We start from the raw sequence: 15,513 nt of genomic DNA, 5'->3' as shown, positions 1-15,513 counted from the left end.
ATCAAGCGTGACGTTATATGTGTGACACCACATCATCCACATCATTATGACGAAAAAAAAGTATTTTTTAAAACAGACTGAAGTGGACGACTTTTCCACAACAGACGTGTAGACAACACATGGTCACCTTGGTTTTTGATCAGTCATTCAATGGCACCAGTTTTTGGGTAAATGAGATATTCCTCATGATAAGCTTTTGTTTCCCGAAGCTAGAAGGTCCTTTATTTTTTTATGTTTCTTTACGGCAGCAAAGTTACAAATGTATATTGAAAGATTCAGATTTCGTAGTCTTCGGTTTCATGTCATTTGTAACGGGTTTTTATACCAGCACAAAACTAATTATTTCCATTATCAGCTTCGTTCTTAACTACCGTTAGTTCTAGTCAAAGGTAAACTTCACACTCTAACACTCACTCAACTTGGTTGTATACTTAGACGAGTTAAAACAAGAGCTTAAAAACTTACTTCAATAAATAAGTAACAAGTTTTTCACTTATCTTAGTACAACAAACTGGTGTTTATTGTAAAATCGTTTACATTTATATATATAGAACTTCATCATTGAGCTTGACTGTAAAACAATGTCGTTCAGCTCCTAAGCATAACTCTCAAGTAAACAAAACTATACTGTTCATCCCATTAAGGACAGCATCAGGTATCATCCAGTAATTTATCAGTACAGGAATTTGAATGTGTATCATGTACTTTAAAGGATTTATTAATGTGAGTGTATTGCAATTTTTCAGGGACATATTTTATTACCAGATGTGACATAATTCTGACATGAGCTGCATCATTTAAATAAGAAACATAAACATGTTAAAAGACTGTGACCGCATTTATGGCTTGGCCAGAACAAGTACACACAAGCCAAGTAAAATACGTTTTATCTCTGAGAGTAAAGTCTAGCTTACTTGTTTATGCCTAATCAGTGCCCCCTTCTGGATTTATTCCAAGTAATATTTTTAAGGTTTAAGACAATATATTTTAGTAAGTTAAGGAATAATTGTGGTTAAAACGGCTGAGCTGGTTCCAAAAAACAAGTCGTTTTCTTCCCCACCCCCCTTCTAACTCAACATGGAACGACAATCGTAAAATATTTCTGTGTATCAGCTTAGGTGAGTTAGAACTTTATTGTTTTATCAAGGTTAAAAGAAGAAACCCCTTTATGAAATGTATTACTCTTAATGAAATCTCTTACGTTATTTAATCTGTGGATATTTTATAAGCAACTTCACATGAAAGTAAAGAACTATTTTCCTCATTCGTTATACATAATAAACATCTTGTAAGCATCCGCTATTTGTCTCAGGAAAAGCAATAAATGAAACAAGAAAAAATAATTGATCCATTAGTAACTGCACAGTATATCTACACAGTTAATCAAATCGACCAATGGTGCTACAAATATGCAGGAATGTTAAATCACCTGCATCAGTTACGTAATGCGTTTACATATTACTACGATATAAGTTTCAGTAATCATTTGTAAGAGGATTTGATTCTCTGGCTTAACTTTAAAAATATTGCCAGCTCTTTTGTTGTTGATTTGTTTTATAGCAAAGTTAAATTGGGTTATCTGCTGTGTCCACCGAAGAATATCGAACCCCGAAATTTTGCTTTGGAAGTACGTAAACTTACCGCTACACTACCGGGAGACTATGAGCTATTTCTCCCCCATTTTAAAGATTTACAAAACTTTGAGAGACTGAACAGCGGACAACATCGTATTACTGTACAATACATAGCGAATGTATTTTGCACATGTTCATTTTTGTGTTTGAATAAGATATACATATTCATACCTTTAGACAAAAGGTTAAATATACTAACACACACACTAAACACATGCCACATCCAGCTCAAAAACCTTTCTGCCACAAATGTTTTTGTTTGTGTTTTTTAACCTCTGTGTTCTTCGATTTATTTATATATATGTGTGTATGTGTGTGTGTGTGTGTGTGCTTCGAGAGCAGTTAAGCCTTGGTAAAATTCAGCATCGTGATGTCAGTAATTTTTGCACCATATATAACAAAGGCTTTTTTTTTTAAATACTCTAGAATTTAAATATGTCAACTTTCATGAAGTGTAGTTTAACTATGTACATTATCTTAGCATAAAAACTAAACTTTTATCTTACTTTGGAAAAGTTTATTATCACCTGAAATAGTTTTATTTCTTATTTGAATAACGATTTAAAAAATACTACATACTTTTTATATTTATTTTAGTAGTTAGAAATTACCAATAAAAAGTGTTATCCTATGCAAATACTGCAATTATATACTTTCAATATTTAAGTCTAAGAATTCAGGTGAAAACGAGATTAGAACAAATAATAACATTCTTAAGAAACGTTATACAGCTAACATATAAGCTTCGGAGTCAGAAATAAAAGTCAAAATATGATATGCAGTGTCATACAAGAAACGTAATGTTTCGTCTAATCATCACTATAAAGAATATATAAAAATGTTCCGGTGAATGTTGACTGATTGATGGCTTTTATTTCATAATTATTTCTTTTACCTTTAGCTCCATAAGCACTTTGACGTAAGCAGTAAATATAATAGAAAATTACCTCATGAGATTATAACACTATTTCTTACGAGTGAACATTCCTGAACGTAGTATTCCATCTTTAGCATTTTTATTTCACAGTATTTACGAAATATACAAGATAAACACTAACAGATTTACCATTGTTATGACTACTTGAAATGCTTAAAATGTATATTTCATAACTAAGATCCCGTCTACAAAACATTATCTCCAGAAGTTCATAAAATATCCAGTCCATTCAATGTGAGGTTAGTAAAGGTTAAATTATAGTGTAGCGAACTATTAAAAATATTTAACTATAGACTACACTTGATGTTAAAAAGCGCTGGAACTGAATAGAAGCGATACGATTTAACAATACAACCCCACCCACCTTTGACTTGTCCATCGAAAACCACCAACAATTCCTTTTCTTTTTTGAAGCTTCTCTTTTCGAGTGCCATAATTTTTAGTAGAATTACTTTTATATGCGCATAGTTTATAAATAGACTTGGAGCTCACAGTTAAAAATAGCGCGTAAATTATCTTGCGTCAGTCGTCTGCCCTGTCTAGTGAAATGTCTATTTCGTGCTTTGCACTACGAAACATGTTACTACGCAACACAGATATCGACTGCTACTCGTTTCTTAAATTCGCATAACGATAGTCTTCCGATAATAAAGCACCTACTGAGGGCGCTACTAAAGCATCCGCTCAGCTTCACACGAAAATAACAATAATAATGAAAAAAATCTAGAAGAGTATGCTTGTTCAGATATGCCAAAAATATATACTAATATGACCTGACTATGCATTAAGCAAGTTTTAATCAATAATTTTGTCTACCAGCATTAATTCAACAATTTATTTCGTAAATAAATAACGAAATTTTAATAAACTTAGGCTATGATTAATTCTCGTAATCTGAGGGTCGCGGGTTCGCATCCCCGTCGCGCCAAACATGCTCGCCCTTTAGCTGTGGGGGCGTTATAATGGTACGGTTAATCCCACTATTCGTTGGTAAAAGAGTAGCCCAAGAGTTGGCGGTGGGTGGTGATGATTAGCTGCCTTCCCTCTAGTCTTACAGTGCTAATTTAGGGACGGCTAGCACAGATAGCCCTCGAGTAGCTTTGTGCGAAATTAAAAATAATACATGATTGTTTAGCTGTTGCTTCATAGGAAAAAGATGGAGTTTCTTAGTCACATTGTGGGGAGAGATGGAGTCTCAGACCCAGTTAAAATAACCACAGTGACAGATTGGAATTTAACAGTATGGAAAGCGGGAAGTTCACTATTTTCTTGGCTCACGTTATAATACCAATGTTTTATGGTTAATTTTACGAAGATATTAGGATATTTTAGCTCTCAGGAAATTGATGTGCTACTTGGAAGAAGCATAAAATGCGCTCAAGAAATCTGATCCATAAAAATTGACTTTAGTGGATGCTCCAATGGTGGCCTATCCATGCCAGGACTATGAGTTACGATTGAATACTGACACCAGCAACAGTGTATTCAGAGCAGCGTTGTTGCAGATGCAGGATGGAGAGTAACATTTAACCACGTGCACTCAGAGATTTCAAGTGTAGACACTATACAAAGAAGGAAGAACTTTGTTAATTATGATTACTATTACTTTTATGGAACAAAGTTTGCCATATTAGTAAACCATGTTTTGCTGAATTCATTAATACAATTTTAAGATCCAGAGGAGGCGATAGCGCATTGGATAACAAAAGAGCAAGCATATAATTTTTAACATTTTATTCTTAGGGCTCAAAACATAAAAGTTAAGTAGGACCGTATAGTTTGTAGTTTGCTTTGAATTTTGCGCAAAAATACACGAAGGCTATTACGCTAGCCGTCCCTAATTTAGCAGTGTAAGACGAGAGGGAAAGCAGCTAGTCATCACCACCAACCGTCAACTCTTGGGCTGCTCTTTTACCAAGCCTTTGTGTAGCTTTGCGCGAAATTCAAAAACAAACAAACAATCCCACTATTCGTTGGCAAAAAAAGTAGCCCAAAAGATGGTGGTTAATGGTGATGATTAGCTGCCTTCTCTCAAGTTTTACCCTTCTAAACTGGGGACGGCTAACGCAGATAGACCTTGTGTGGCTTTGCGTGAAAATTCAAAAACAAAAGACGTTACAACAAAATACAAAGAGCATGAATGGCAAAAATGCATAAGTAGAGAAATGTACTTGAATACATGTTTGTGGCCATTTTGTTTATATGTATATGTTATTTTCATACCGGTATCACATACATGCACGAGTTTATTTGAATTGAATACCACTCCTGTCAAAAAAGCACTTACTTTGGTGGCAGTTTTCCCTGTGATCAGTAAAGTGACAAGGAACAGTAGCATTCAGAAGAAAAATTCCCTGCAGCTACTTAATAAATCTGATGCTCTATTAGAATGGATGCACCCACTGCATCGAAACTCAAACATAACTCAAACATTTTTGTTAACAATGCATTATATTTAGTCTTCTTTGCTTAAAACAAAGGTAGTATATTTTTTCTTATTATTTCAATAAGAAACAATTATATTGAACATATGCTCGCTAGATCCGATGAATTGTGTTGATGCATATTGTATTGCTTCAAAGGACAACTGCTACTAAAACTATAAATAAAGAGTCAACAGAATAAATTTTCAGTAATTTAAAATACTATTTTGAAACCCTCCCCCCATACCAAGTGGCACAGTGGAAAGTATGCGAACGTACAACCCTAGATTTCGGGTTTCGGTACTCGTGGTGGGCAGACCACAGCTAGCCAGTTGTACAGCTTTGTGCTTAATTACAAACAAACCTATTTTGAAAAGATATAAATTGTTGAAAGAAGAAAAATCATTTTTACTTCATAATTTTCAAAATTTCATTTAAGCTTAATTTACATCGATGATTGAGTTATATGTAGTGCTAGGTAAGGAAAATAGCAAATAAAATGTAAACGTTTACCTTGAAAAATTGATATACATTTGGAGGTTCTAGACGTTACGTAAATTAAATGTAAAAGTTGTAAGATATAAAGAAGTATTTTTGTTCATAGCAATGAATATCATCTTGCACTCAGAATTTGAATCAGATTGATAACGTAAATGCATTAAATGTTTTAGTAGAAATATTTTATAACAAGTATTATTTTTATGCACAGTTGATTTTTAATGTTTACTAAAAATAAAAACATCCCCAAATTTTGTGAAGATGCATGTAGAAGATGTGTAATTTAATAAAGGTTTAGCAGATGGTGTATTACACTAAACCAAAACTCTTTACTTATACTGAAAAATCAATTCATTCTTTTAGAGAATAAAATGTTTAACTTTACTCTTTAATCTCAAAAGTATTTACAGAACGAAATGAAAGAAAAAACCTTTAATTTTAGTTTTACAGAATACAATAATAAAACCCATTGACTAAGCTCACACGCTTGAAAGATCTGTTGCATATTATCTTACACACACAAGACACACACACACAAAAGTCCAAAATACAAATAAAAAACTGTTAGGTCCCTTTCTGTCACATTCGCTAATGAATGAGAAAGACGATGCAAAATGAATATTTACCCACTTTAGATACCAGTCAAGGCTTCACTACCTCTCACCTTAATCCTCTCAGCAGAACTTCTAGTTTCACTTTTGTATTTCAGTAAATGAAAGTGGCTAGCTTCAAATTATTTCATACTCCGCAGGTTTCGATCACCATCGGCTAACCTGGCTCATAAATGCCGAATCTTTTTTTAATGAAGGATTGCCCCTTTACCTCACACATTCATTCTCACAGTTACTAAAGGCACAAGCTTCCATCCACCTGCCACCCACCTCCTGACAGTAACAAAATCTACCATAGTGTTAGCTGGTTTCTGATCACCTTAGGTAGTTCAGTACTCAATAAACAGCTCCAAACTTGACTCTTTCTAGGATATCTCCCAGGGTTTCTCGTTAGATGGTTGATCACTTATCACAGAATCATAGTCTTCTGGGATCTTCACATCCTGGACATTGAAGTTGAAATACTTTTGTTAATACCAGGAACCACTAGATCAGCCCCACCATTTGGCTCATTTTTACTATCATCGTTGGTGCGTCCGAGGTCTTCTTGAAACAGTCCCGCCTTCATTTCTTTGAGGCTTGGATATTCCTCAGAGTAAATCTAACACCAGAAAACTCTTTTTTTAGGCCTTGAATATAGTAGTTATTTTGAAAACGCAAACATATGTGACATTTCCTCCCAGTAATTGTACTGTACCATATGATAGGATAAGATGAATGGAGTACCTATCAGAAATACATTTTCAGTATAGAAAAATATAACTTCGAATATGGTATTTCCCTTTCCTCACAAGAGTAGATAGAACCACACATTGATTAGGTGGCGAGACTGGTGAGAGGGAATGACAGAATTACCTACTGAAAGAGTCTGAAGGACATTCCTGGAAATGAGAGTCAAATCCATAAATCTGATGAGGAGAATTAAACCACCTCTGAAATAGGTGTAATCTTCGTCCAATCATGAAATGTATAGTAGCTAAGGGCAGGAAAAGAGAGGAACACATACAAGTGGGTGAGAACTGTGTAAGGACAGTGATCCTAATCATCTAAATATATAAGGAAATCACTTCTACAAAGTATAAAAGTAGTTACAACAATGGATGTACCTCTAGGTATAAAGTAATTAGGGCACGACAGACCGTAGTTGGTAAGTCAACTACATCCAAAATCCATGCCAATGGAAACCGACACCCAGGCGGTGAAGAATGAGAATCACACCATCTTTACATCAATTTCGATAGATTAGGAAGAATCTAGAACCATTCCAACTCATGAGCATGACACATGTGTTAGCTTTGATCTATTAGTCCGGGAATCCGACATCCAGTATTTAAAATATGTCGAAACAATGTAAATCAGCTCTAATCAGCAAAAACTGACTAGAACCATTCAAAAAGCAATAACAGCTTCGAAATAAGATACAACAAGGGATAACAAAAAGAAGAGAACCAAAACACTTACCTCCACTTTGGCCCACGACAAAGAAGGAACACGATCTAGAGAGAAATATAGACAACTATAAACATGTAGATTGGTTCCACTCTAAATCCAAAACCCAGCCACAGGGTACCGACATCCATGCAGGGGTAAGATGAAGGCTCCCAATTTAAGGGGTGAATTGCAATTTTACGTCTCACTCCTTTGTGAGTGTAAATTGCATATTGGAGGATAACACGTCATATACACCCAGAGAACCACACCATTCTTCTCTATACTATGTGGTTATAGCCCTTTTTGTATGGAACCCATTCAAGAAGGTATCCCCATGGTCAACCACCCTAATGTTTTGGAAATGAAAAGTGGTAAAAACTCGCATACTCCATTGGAAAAAAAAAGGTGTGAGAATGTGGTGGAGAATTTTAAGGAATGTCATTACCTGAGATAGCGCAATGGGTGACATAAAACCATAAAACCATATTTTGAAAAGCATATCATGCCGATTTATTATCTACAAGGCACGACAGTCCATGATTGGCACAGTTCAGAATAGTCAAGTTTATGAAGCAATTGCATCATGAGATTATTCAACTACAAGCAATCTTGTGGAACACTTCATCTCAACAATAAGCATTTCAAAGTCATGGAAAATAAAGCACAAGTCAACATGACTATACAGTGCAGATTTCAGGTTGAAGAGTACCTGGTCAGAATTGGATCCATATAATGAGTTAATGAAGCAAGAGCCCTTACAGTGAAGAGGAAAGTATGAATATAAATTCACCCAGTCGCACTGAAGCCTGATGAATGACCATAGGTGGCATAGGAAAACCCTGTGAAGAAGAAAACGTGATACTGTGTAAATAATGGAAGACAATCGTATTAGGTGTAGTCCATATGATCGACTGCAGAATTTCGTCCAATGGCTGACAAACACGAGGTGCAAGGAAAACAGGGAGGTGTCGAATCTGATGAGAAGACATGTGGAACAGTTTCTGGGTGTAAGAAGACAAGGAGGAATAAGCCAGTTGAATCAAATGTCTAGCCCAACTGGTGAGGATAGAAAGGAAAGATCCTGAACAGTGGAAGATTGCCAAGGGATAAAGAGTCGTATATTGGTACCAGGGAAGAAAGCTGTATGGACAGTATAAGAACAAAGAGTAAACTAGACATAAAAGTTGATTTTAATTTGGATGAAAGTAAAGATGAAAACTAGAAGGAAGAGAAATGGTCAAAAATGAGCTACCCTACCTCGCTACTGAAGTCTTTGGGAAAAAGAAATGATCTAGATATGGGAGAAGATAGGTAGGGTGGTAAAGCATAGGTGAAACACCAATGGCAAACAGGTCAGACCTTTGACATCTACAGGCTAAGAGAAGAATGAAATATATTTTAAGGGAAAGGTAAAACATGAAAAAACAAGGAAAGTGATTTAAACTGAAGTAAAGTGAGGGAATAAAGGATCACATTAATATGCTAGTTCATAGGAGTAGGTCATCTGGAGAGATGACGAATCTAGAAGGAATGCATTAACATGGTAACGACAGGGGAAGCAAAATCTGGATGGTATCATGGAAACTGAAAGGTATGGGAAAAGACAGCCTGATAACCCAAGAGCGAAAAGACCAAACCCCTCCGTTAAAAAAAAAAACACCTTTGAAACTCTACCACTCGAGCCAGAGTATTTTGTTAGCAGACCAAGAGCAGAACACTTTCTATTCATGCAGATACGCCTCCATTTAAGAATGATACGTGGAATGAGCTAAAAGGAAAGCTACTTGATGGGATAAACTTGACCTCCTCACCAAAGAGAAAGATAACTTGTGAATGAGGAATGTGGCAAGCAAATGGATTTACATGAGGGACACACTACCAGCTGCAAAGCCACTAGAAAACGAGGGAATATAAAGGCAACTCCATCTCATGTATTTGGTTTGGTTGGAAAAGAAAATCTACTACGAGACTGACAACCCTCAGAACATGAGAGACATGCAATGAGATGAATGTGGTGCTTGTGGACTCAATAGAGTAGATTTATATTACAAAATATAGAGATCTCGACCAGATACTCCTTGGTGATTAACGTGCTAACACCATAGAATTGTTGAATGTCTGGTGAGAGCAAAGAAGTTATTCAAAGCCTGATGGACTACAAGAAGCTCAAAGACGTTGATATGTAAAGATCTTTCATTTACAAACTAATTACCCAAAGCCTTCTGGTGAAGGACACATACATCCCAGCCATGAGGAATGTGCTCATGAAAATATTTAAATCCAGTTGATGAAGAAGAAGTAGAAAGCTTGCCAACGTATGGGCTTTATCCAATTACCAATGCAGATTGTCCATCAAAGTAGAAGAAAAGGTAATGAGAGCACACAAGGGATCTGTAATAAGTTTCCATTGATTGTGAAAAGCCCACTGAAGGTATCGCATATGCATGTGGCCAAAGGAGTCCAGTGGCATAATTGGAGACCACATCCCAAAAAGTGATAGGACCTCGCAAGGAGAGAGAAAGATAGCTGAAAGGATATGGCAAACTAACAGTTTCATGAAACTATGTCGTAAAGAAGAAAATTGGACTCTACTGAGAAAAGTGTCGAAAAAGACACCCAACTGGACGGGATATTGGATAGTTTGAACGAGGAACTTTTCCAAATAGATTAAACAGCCCACTCAAACAGCAACTAGGAGCTGACGAGTATGTCTAGTTGACTCTAGTTTGGAATGAGACAAAAGAAGCCAATCTTCAATATAATGGTGGATTCACAGTCCCAGGTCATGAAGATGGGGAGAAAAAGCTCAAACTACCAACATTAATCATGAGGGGTGGAAGCAAGCCAAAGGGTAGGACGTGAAATTGGTAAACCTCTAACGAAGGATACGGACAAGACAATGGTGATTTAGGGATGTGGAGATAAGTATTGGCGATGTTCATATTGGTCATTCATAACCTCAGAAAAAATGCCCATCGTCGGGCAATAAAAATGACTCCATGATAAAACAGGGCAATTGAACGAAACAATTGAAATGTGACAAACTGGTGTCTGGCCTACAGTCCCTACTCTTTCGGGGAAAAAAAGATTTTGAAATAAAAATCTGATGAAGGATGTATAACAGATTCACTGGCCTACTGAGTTAGTAGTTCCTGAACTGCCTGCAACAGAAGATGGCTGGTCATGGGATCCTAAGAAAAAGATCTAGGAGAGATGGGATAAAACATGAAGAACCAAATGATCCTTGATTAAAGGATGCCAATGATTAGAAAATTGGCAAGTCGACCTCGCGTCGTTTTCTTCAACGACACACGTCACCAACAGTATCGGTGACTGTTTGTTACCATTTCCCACATTAGGCTCTGACTGAGACAAATGGTCAACAAAGTTGAAGAGGGTAGGCTCTTGCTGTACTGATGGAACTCGTGATTCCAAAGACTCAGGGATCACGTCAGAGACGTATCACCGAAGAAGTGGGACCATACATAAATCCCAAAGATAAAATGATGGTAAATGGGCGTGAGTTGAGTTCGCATTACGATCTACAAGGCTAAAACATCAAAGAAATCACGTATGGAAAATCAGAGCAAATAACGAAAAATTGGCCAATGTTGAGGAAAGAATGGAGAGGATGTCTCCAGTAAAAACCTTTAGAATTTTGGTAGAGAACCTCATAAGTGAGATTAATGGTAAAAAGATGCCGTAAAACAGTTGTGAGGAAAGGACAAATGCAGGAAAACTGGGTATGGATCAAACTTATGGAAGCCGTAGCTCAAACAGCTATAAACTAACAATTGCTGGCCCAAAAAAGAACGATCTGCATGATCGTTCGCAAGAGAAAATTGATCTAAAGCCTACTGGAGGTGAGGCAAGCTAATCAGATTAATTAATTATGAGGCAAAGTTGTCAGCGTTTATTCGAATATCGGGGGGGGGCGGGCAAAATGAGGATATGAAAATTGATCGTGTAGTAATAAAGGACGCAGTTCATAGAAAGTAAGAAAAGGAATAAAACGTCACGTACCTTAAAACGGAAATCAAAAACACAGTATTAAACCTATCTGACACCTCAGGCGGAGCATAGGAAGGCATGAGAAATTCAAGAGGCAGAAATAGGCGGTTCATATTCTCGTTTGCCTGAACAGGCTCATCTATTTCAGGAGAAAGTTGTGTGAGGTCCAAAAACAAAGGTTGACCCATGTAATGTGAAATCTCCTGGCGAATAAATGCAAGTAAACTTCTTGCCAGCGCTTGAGGCCTGTGACATAAGGTCAGTCGTAGATATGACCACCAAAGTGGTAACATGAACTTCGGACTTCATAAGGAGGAAGAGTCAACCAATAATCGAAAATATAAATAACAATGTGACTGTATAAACTGGTATTGTTTATTTGTTTTTGAATTTCGCACAAAGCTCACCTGGGTTATTACCAACGAATAGTGGGACTGATCGTAACATTATAACACCTCCCTACAGCTGAAAGGGCGAGCATTTTTGGTGTTAAGGGATTCGAATCCGCGATCCTCAAATTGCGAGTCGAGAGCCGTAACCACCTGGCCATGCATAGCCAAACTGGCATTAAAGTGAAGTAAAAACATTCTAAACAGAAACTAGAAGTAAAAATAAACGAAGATCACTTTATGAGTATACTAAAGATGAACGTAAAACAAAAATAAAAAGGAACACGTCTAAGCACAAGCATTGCTAAATGAGAAGTGATAGTGGGGTAGAGTATGCCACGCTCCTACTGGTGGAGAAGTGACACATGGTGATTTACATGAAATACATGTCGGAATCATTCAACATTCAATTCCAATAGAAGGAGAAGTAGGCCTGTAGCATATGTAAAGACAAAAATCACCTATGAAGAACACCACCGGACGAAAATAGGTAATATTGTAAGCATATGGAAGTACCCTATTGAAATAGTACAGCAAAAAAAGATGTATAAAAAAGATTTGCTGAAAATGTAAAAATTAATAGTAAGGAGTTATTTAAATACATTAAAAATAAACAAAATATTGGGATGGGGATAGGAATTTTGAAGGATGATGAAGGAAGGCTTGTATCTGATAGTTATATTTGTTTGCTTATTAAAAGTTAAGCACACAGCTACGTAATGGACTATGTATGCTGTGCCCGCCATGGATATCAAAAGCCGGTTTCTAGCATTGTAAGTCAGCATACTAACAGCTGTACTACTGGAGAGCCTGATGATTATGAGAGAGCTTGGTTATTAAATTCTGATTTTCTTTAGTTTTTACAAATGAAGGGCTAATCAGTATTTCTTAACTTGATCTTTTGAGAGGTGGAAATATATATCTATTTGTCTTACATCAGTTATGGGAGGAATTTTGGAAAGTCATTTAACAAAGCTAATAATTTTATTGGATAATCATTATGGTTTCACAGTGGGAAAATATTGCATTACAAATATCCTAAAATAGATTGAAAATGTTACTGCTTATGTAGATAAAGGTATGGGTATGGATTTGGTATATATGAGTTTTCAGAAAGCATTTAGCATCCTCTCACAAAAAAAAATTGTAAAATTATTATCTCCATAGAAGAGTGGTTGCATGGAAGAAAGCAGAAGTTTGCTATAAATTGGATTCAGTGAAACTGAAATAATTTCACACGAATGAAATATCTCAGTGCTAAGTCTTAGAACCTCTGCATTTTTTTATTTATGTGAATGACAAAGATGAATGGATAGGCAACAAGTTATTTAAATTTGCTGCTGATATTAATATACAGAAGTACTTTGATTTTCTGGTATATTAGGCAAATAAATGGCATACGGCTTTTAATCATAATAAATGCAAGCAAATGTATATGGATTATTATAATTTAAAATTATTTCTGTCTCAGTTGTGCTTGTAACTCAAATTGAAAAAAGTGTTATGAAAGAAAGGGATCTTGATGATATGTTTGATCAGTTTCTAAAGCCCTTCAAGCAGTACGCTGTTGCTAGTGGTAAGAAATGTAAAACGTTTGGATTGTATTTCCAAAAAATATTGAATACACGTCTAAAGAGTTTATAATTTACTTTTATAGGTCACTGGTTAGAACACATTTGAATTATTATGCCCAGTTTTGGCTTCCTTGCTTTAGAAAAGACAGAGACAGCGAATTATTGAAAGGGGTTCAGGGAAGGGCGTAGGTTGAAGTTGTCATGCCAAGAGAGGTTAAGATATCTGAAACTGTTTTCTCTTTCAAAAAGAAGAGTTAGAGAGGATCTGATTGCGGTGTTTAAAATTGTTAAAATAACCTATTGCATCATCTTTTTATATTTAATGTGCAAATGGTAGGGATAGAAGAATCAAATATAAAATTTTGCGTGGTAGGAGTAATCTTCAGGAAGGAAAGTGTTACTTTTAGAACAGTATGGTTAGCCTTTGGAACGTGTACGGGTTACCTTCCTCTGTTATGGAAGCAATAAATTTAAGCGACTTTAAGAGAACGCTTGATGACTATACGGGCTGGTTTGAGGTTTTAATTTATCTAAGAATTTTAGTTTAACTGAGAGAATGAGCCAGCCAAGATGGACCAATAAGTCCCATGTTGTCCCTAGATACTATGTTATTTTATATGTAATATGATCTTAACTTTAGTTGTCAGAGGAAGCATTTCGATTATTACATCATCAGTGTTATCAAATCCCTCTAGCAAATAACTGAATTATAACACTGGAAATATAACTTACGAAAATATATTCCAATTGTGTGAATCCCTTTATCACAGTACCATCAAGATATTACGTTACCATACCGTCTTGAACAAGTGATATATAACCAAAAAGTCAAACGAACAATCTGTTTTTTATTTGTTTTTATATCTAAGAGCATCAGCGAAATTAGTAGACTTCTTAAATAAAGTTCCACAACACCTATGCTGCTTCGTCAACACGTCGTTTCCATTTAAGTTGAGGAATGTCATAGGAACTTTTCTCAAGTGGACGTGTTATGTTTTGAATGAATATTTCAGAATGAAGTTGGTTTTCGTCAGCTTTCGCGGGCCACCGGAATTTAGAAGTGAAAATACTGTACAAACCAGCTATGATACAGATAATTATAATGTGGATCTTTAAACCATAGTTCAGTTATATTAGAGATGTAAAAAAAGGAACGGTATATCACACTTTTTTTTGCATACTTTTCATTCTTGCATCGGTACTGATCATTTGGGGTATAAAAACAGTTAATTATGCAAAATAATAGATACATATAAAATGACTTTAAAATAAAAAAGAATTTTGGAAGAAAAAATATGCAGTTTGGTTGCTTTTATCACAAATATCAGGCCTATTGGATTTAATACTAAACCAGTTTTTGCCATTAAAAGTGTAACCTTACAATTAGTATGAATCGTTTTTTGAACCCCGTCTTAAGCAAATATTTTTTGTGCTTAGTAAATGAATTGTTTGTTTGTTTTTTGGAATTTCGCACAAAGCTACTCGAGGGCTATCGGTGCTAGCCGTCCCTAATTTAGCAGTGTAAGACTAGAGGGAAGGCAGCTAGTCATCACCACCCACCGCCAACTCTTGGGCTACTCTTTTACCAACGAATAGTGGGATTGACCGCAACATTATAACGGCCCCACGGTTGGGAGGACGAGCATGTTTGGCATGACGGGGATGCGAACCCGTGACCCTCAGATTACGAGTCGCACGCCTTAACACGGTTGGCCATGCCGGGCCATAGTAAATGAAGAAATGAATATTATAACTCACTTTAATCTAGTAATAATTGATGGTAAATGGTATCTTATTGATTAAGCATGATCTACAGATTAGTAGATTGAGAAATATTAATTACATTGAGACATAACATAAATTTAGGGATAAAAAGGAACTTGTTCGCCAATCCAAGTTATTTTATCTACTATATCAAAGAGTCTGATTATAAAATATTTGTTTATTGGGGGATGGTGTTACATAAAGTAATAATTAATAATTATTTGTATCACATGCAGTTACT

At 35.8% G+C, this 15,513-nt stretch overlaps 1 protein-coding gene across 11 annotated transcripts in view; it reads right to left on the bottom strand.

Moving 5' to 3' along the window:
* Positions 1-3,205, bottom strand: part of LOC143222077 (uncharacterized) — a 52,501-nt gene extending 49,296 nt beyond the window's left edge. For 10 of the 11 annotated variants that reach the window (XR_013011996.1, XR_013011994.1, XR_013011995.1 and 7 more), the window contains exon 1: positions 2,936-3,205. Coding sequence is in view for 6 of the 11 variants with exons in the window: in XM_076447961.1 (XP_076304076.1) it covers positions 2,936-3,005 (70 nt within the window). In the remaining 5 variants the exon portion in view is untranslated. The remainder of the gene's footprint in view (positions 1-2,935) is intronic. The other variant, XM_076447966.1, reaches the window with a different exon arrangement.
* Positions 3,206-15,513: the final 12,308 nt, after the last annotated feature.

The sequence above is a fragment of the Tachypleus tridentatus genome, chromosome 8 (assembly GCF_004210375.1).
Source record: "Tachypleus tridentatus isolate NWPU-2018 chromosome 8, ASM421037v1, whole genome shotgun sequence".
Lineage (NCBI taxonomy): Eukaryota > Metazoa > Arthropoda > Merostomata > Xiphosura > Limulidae > Tachypleus > Tachypleus tridentatus.
The sequence above is the reverse complement of the archived record's forward strand: the minus strand, read 5'-3'. Positions and strand labels throughout refer to the sequence as shown.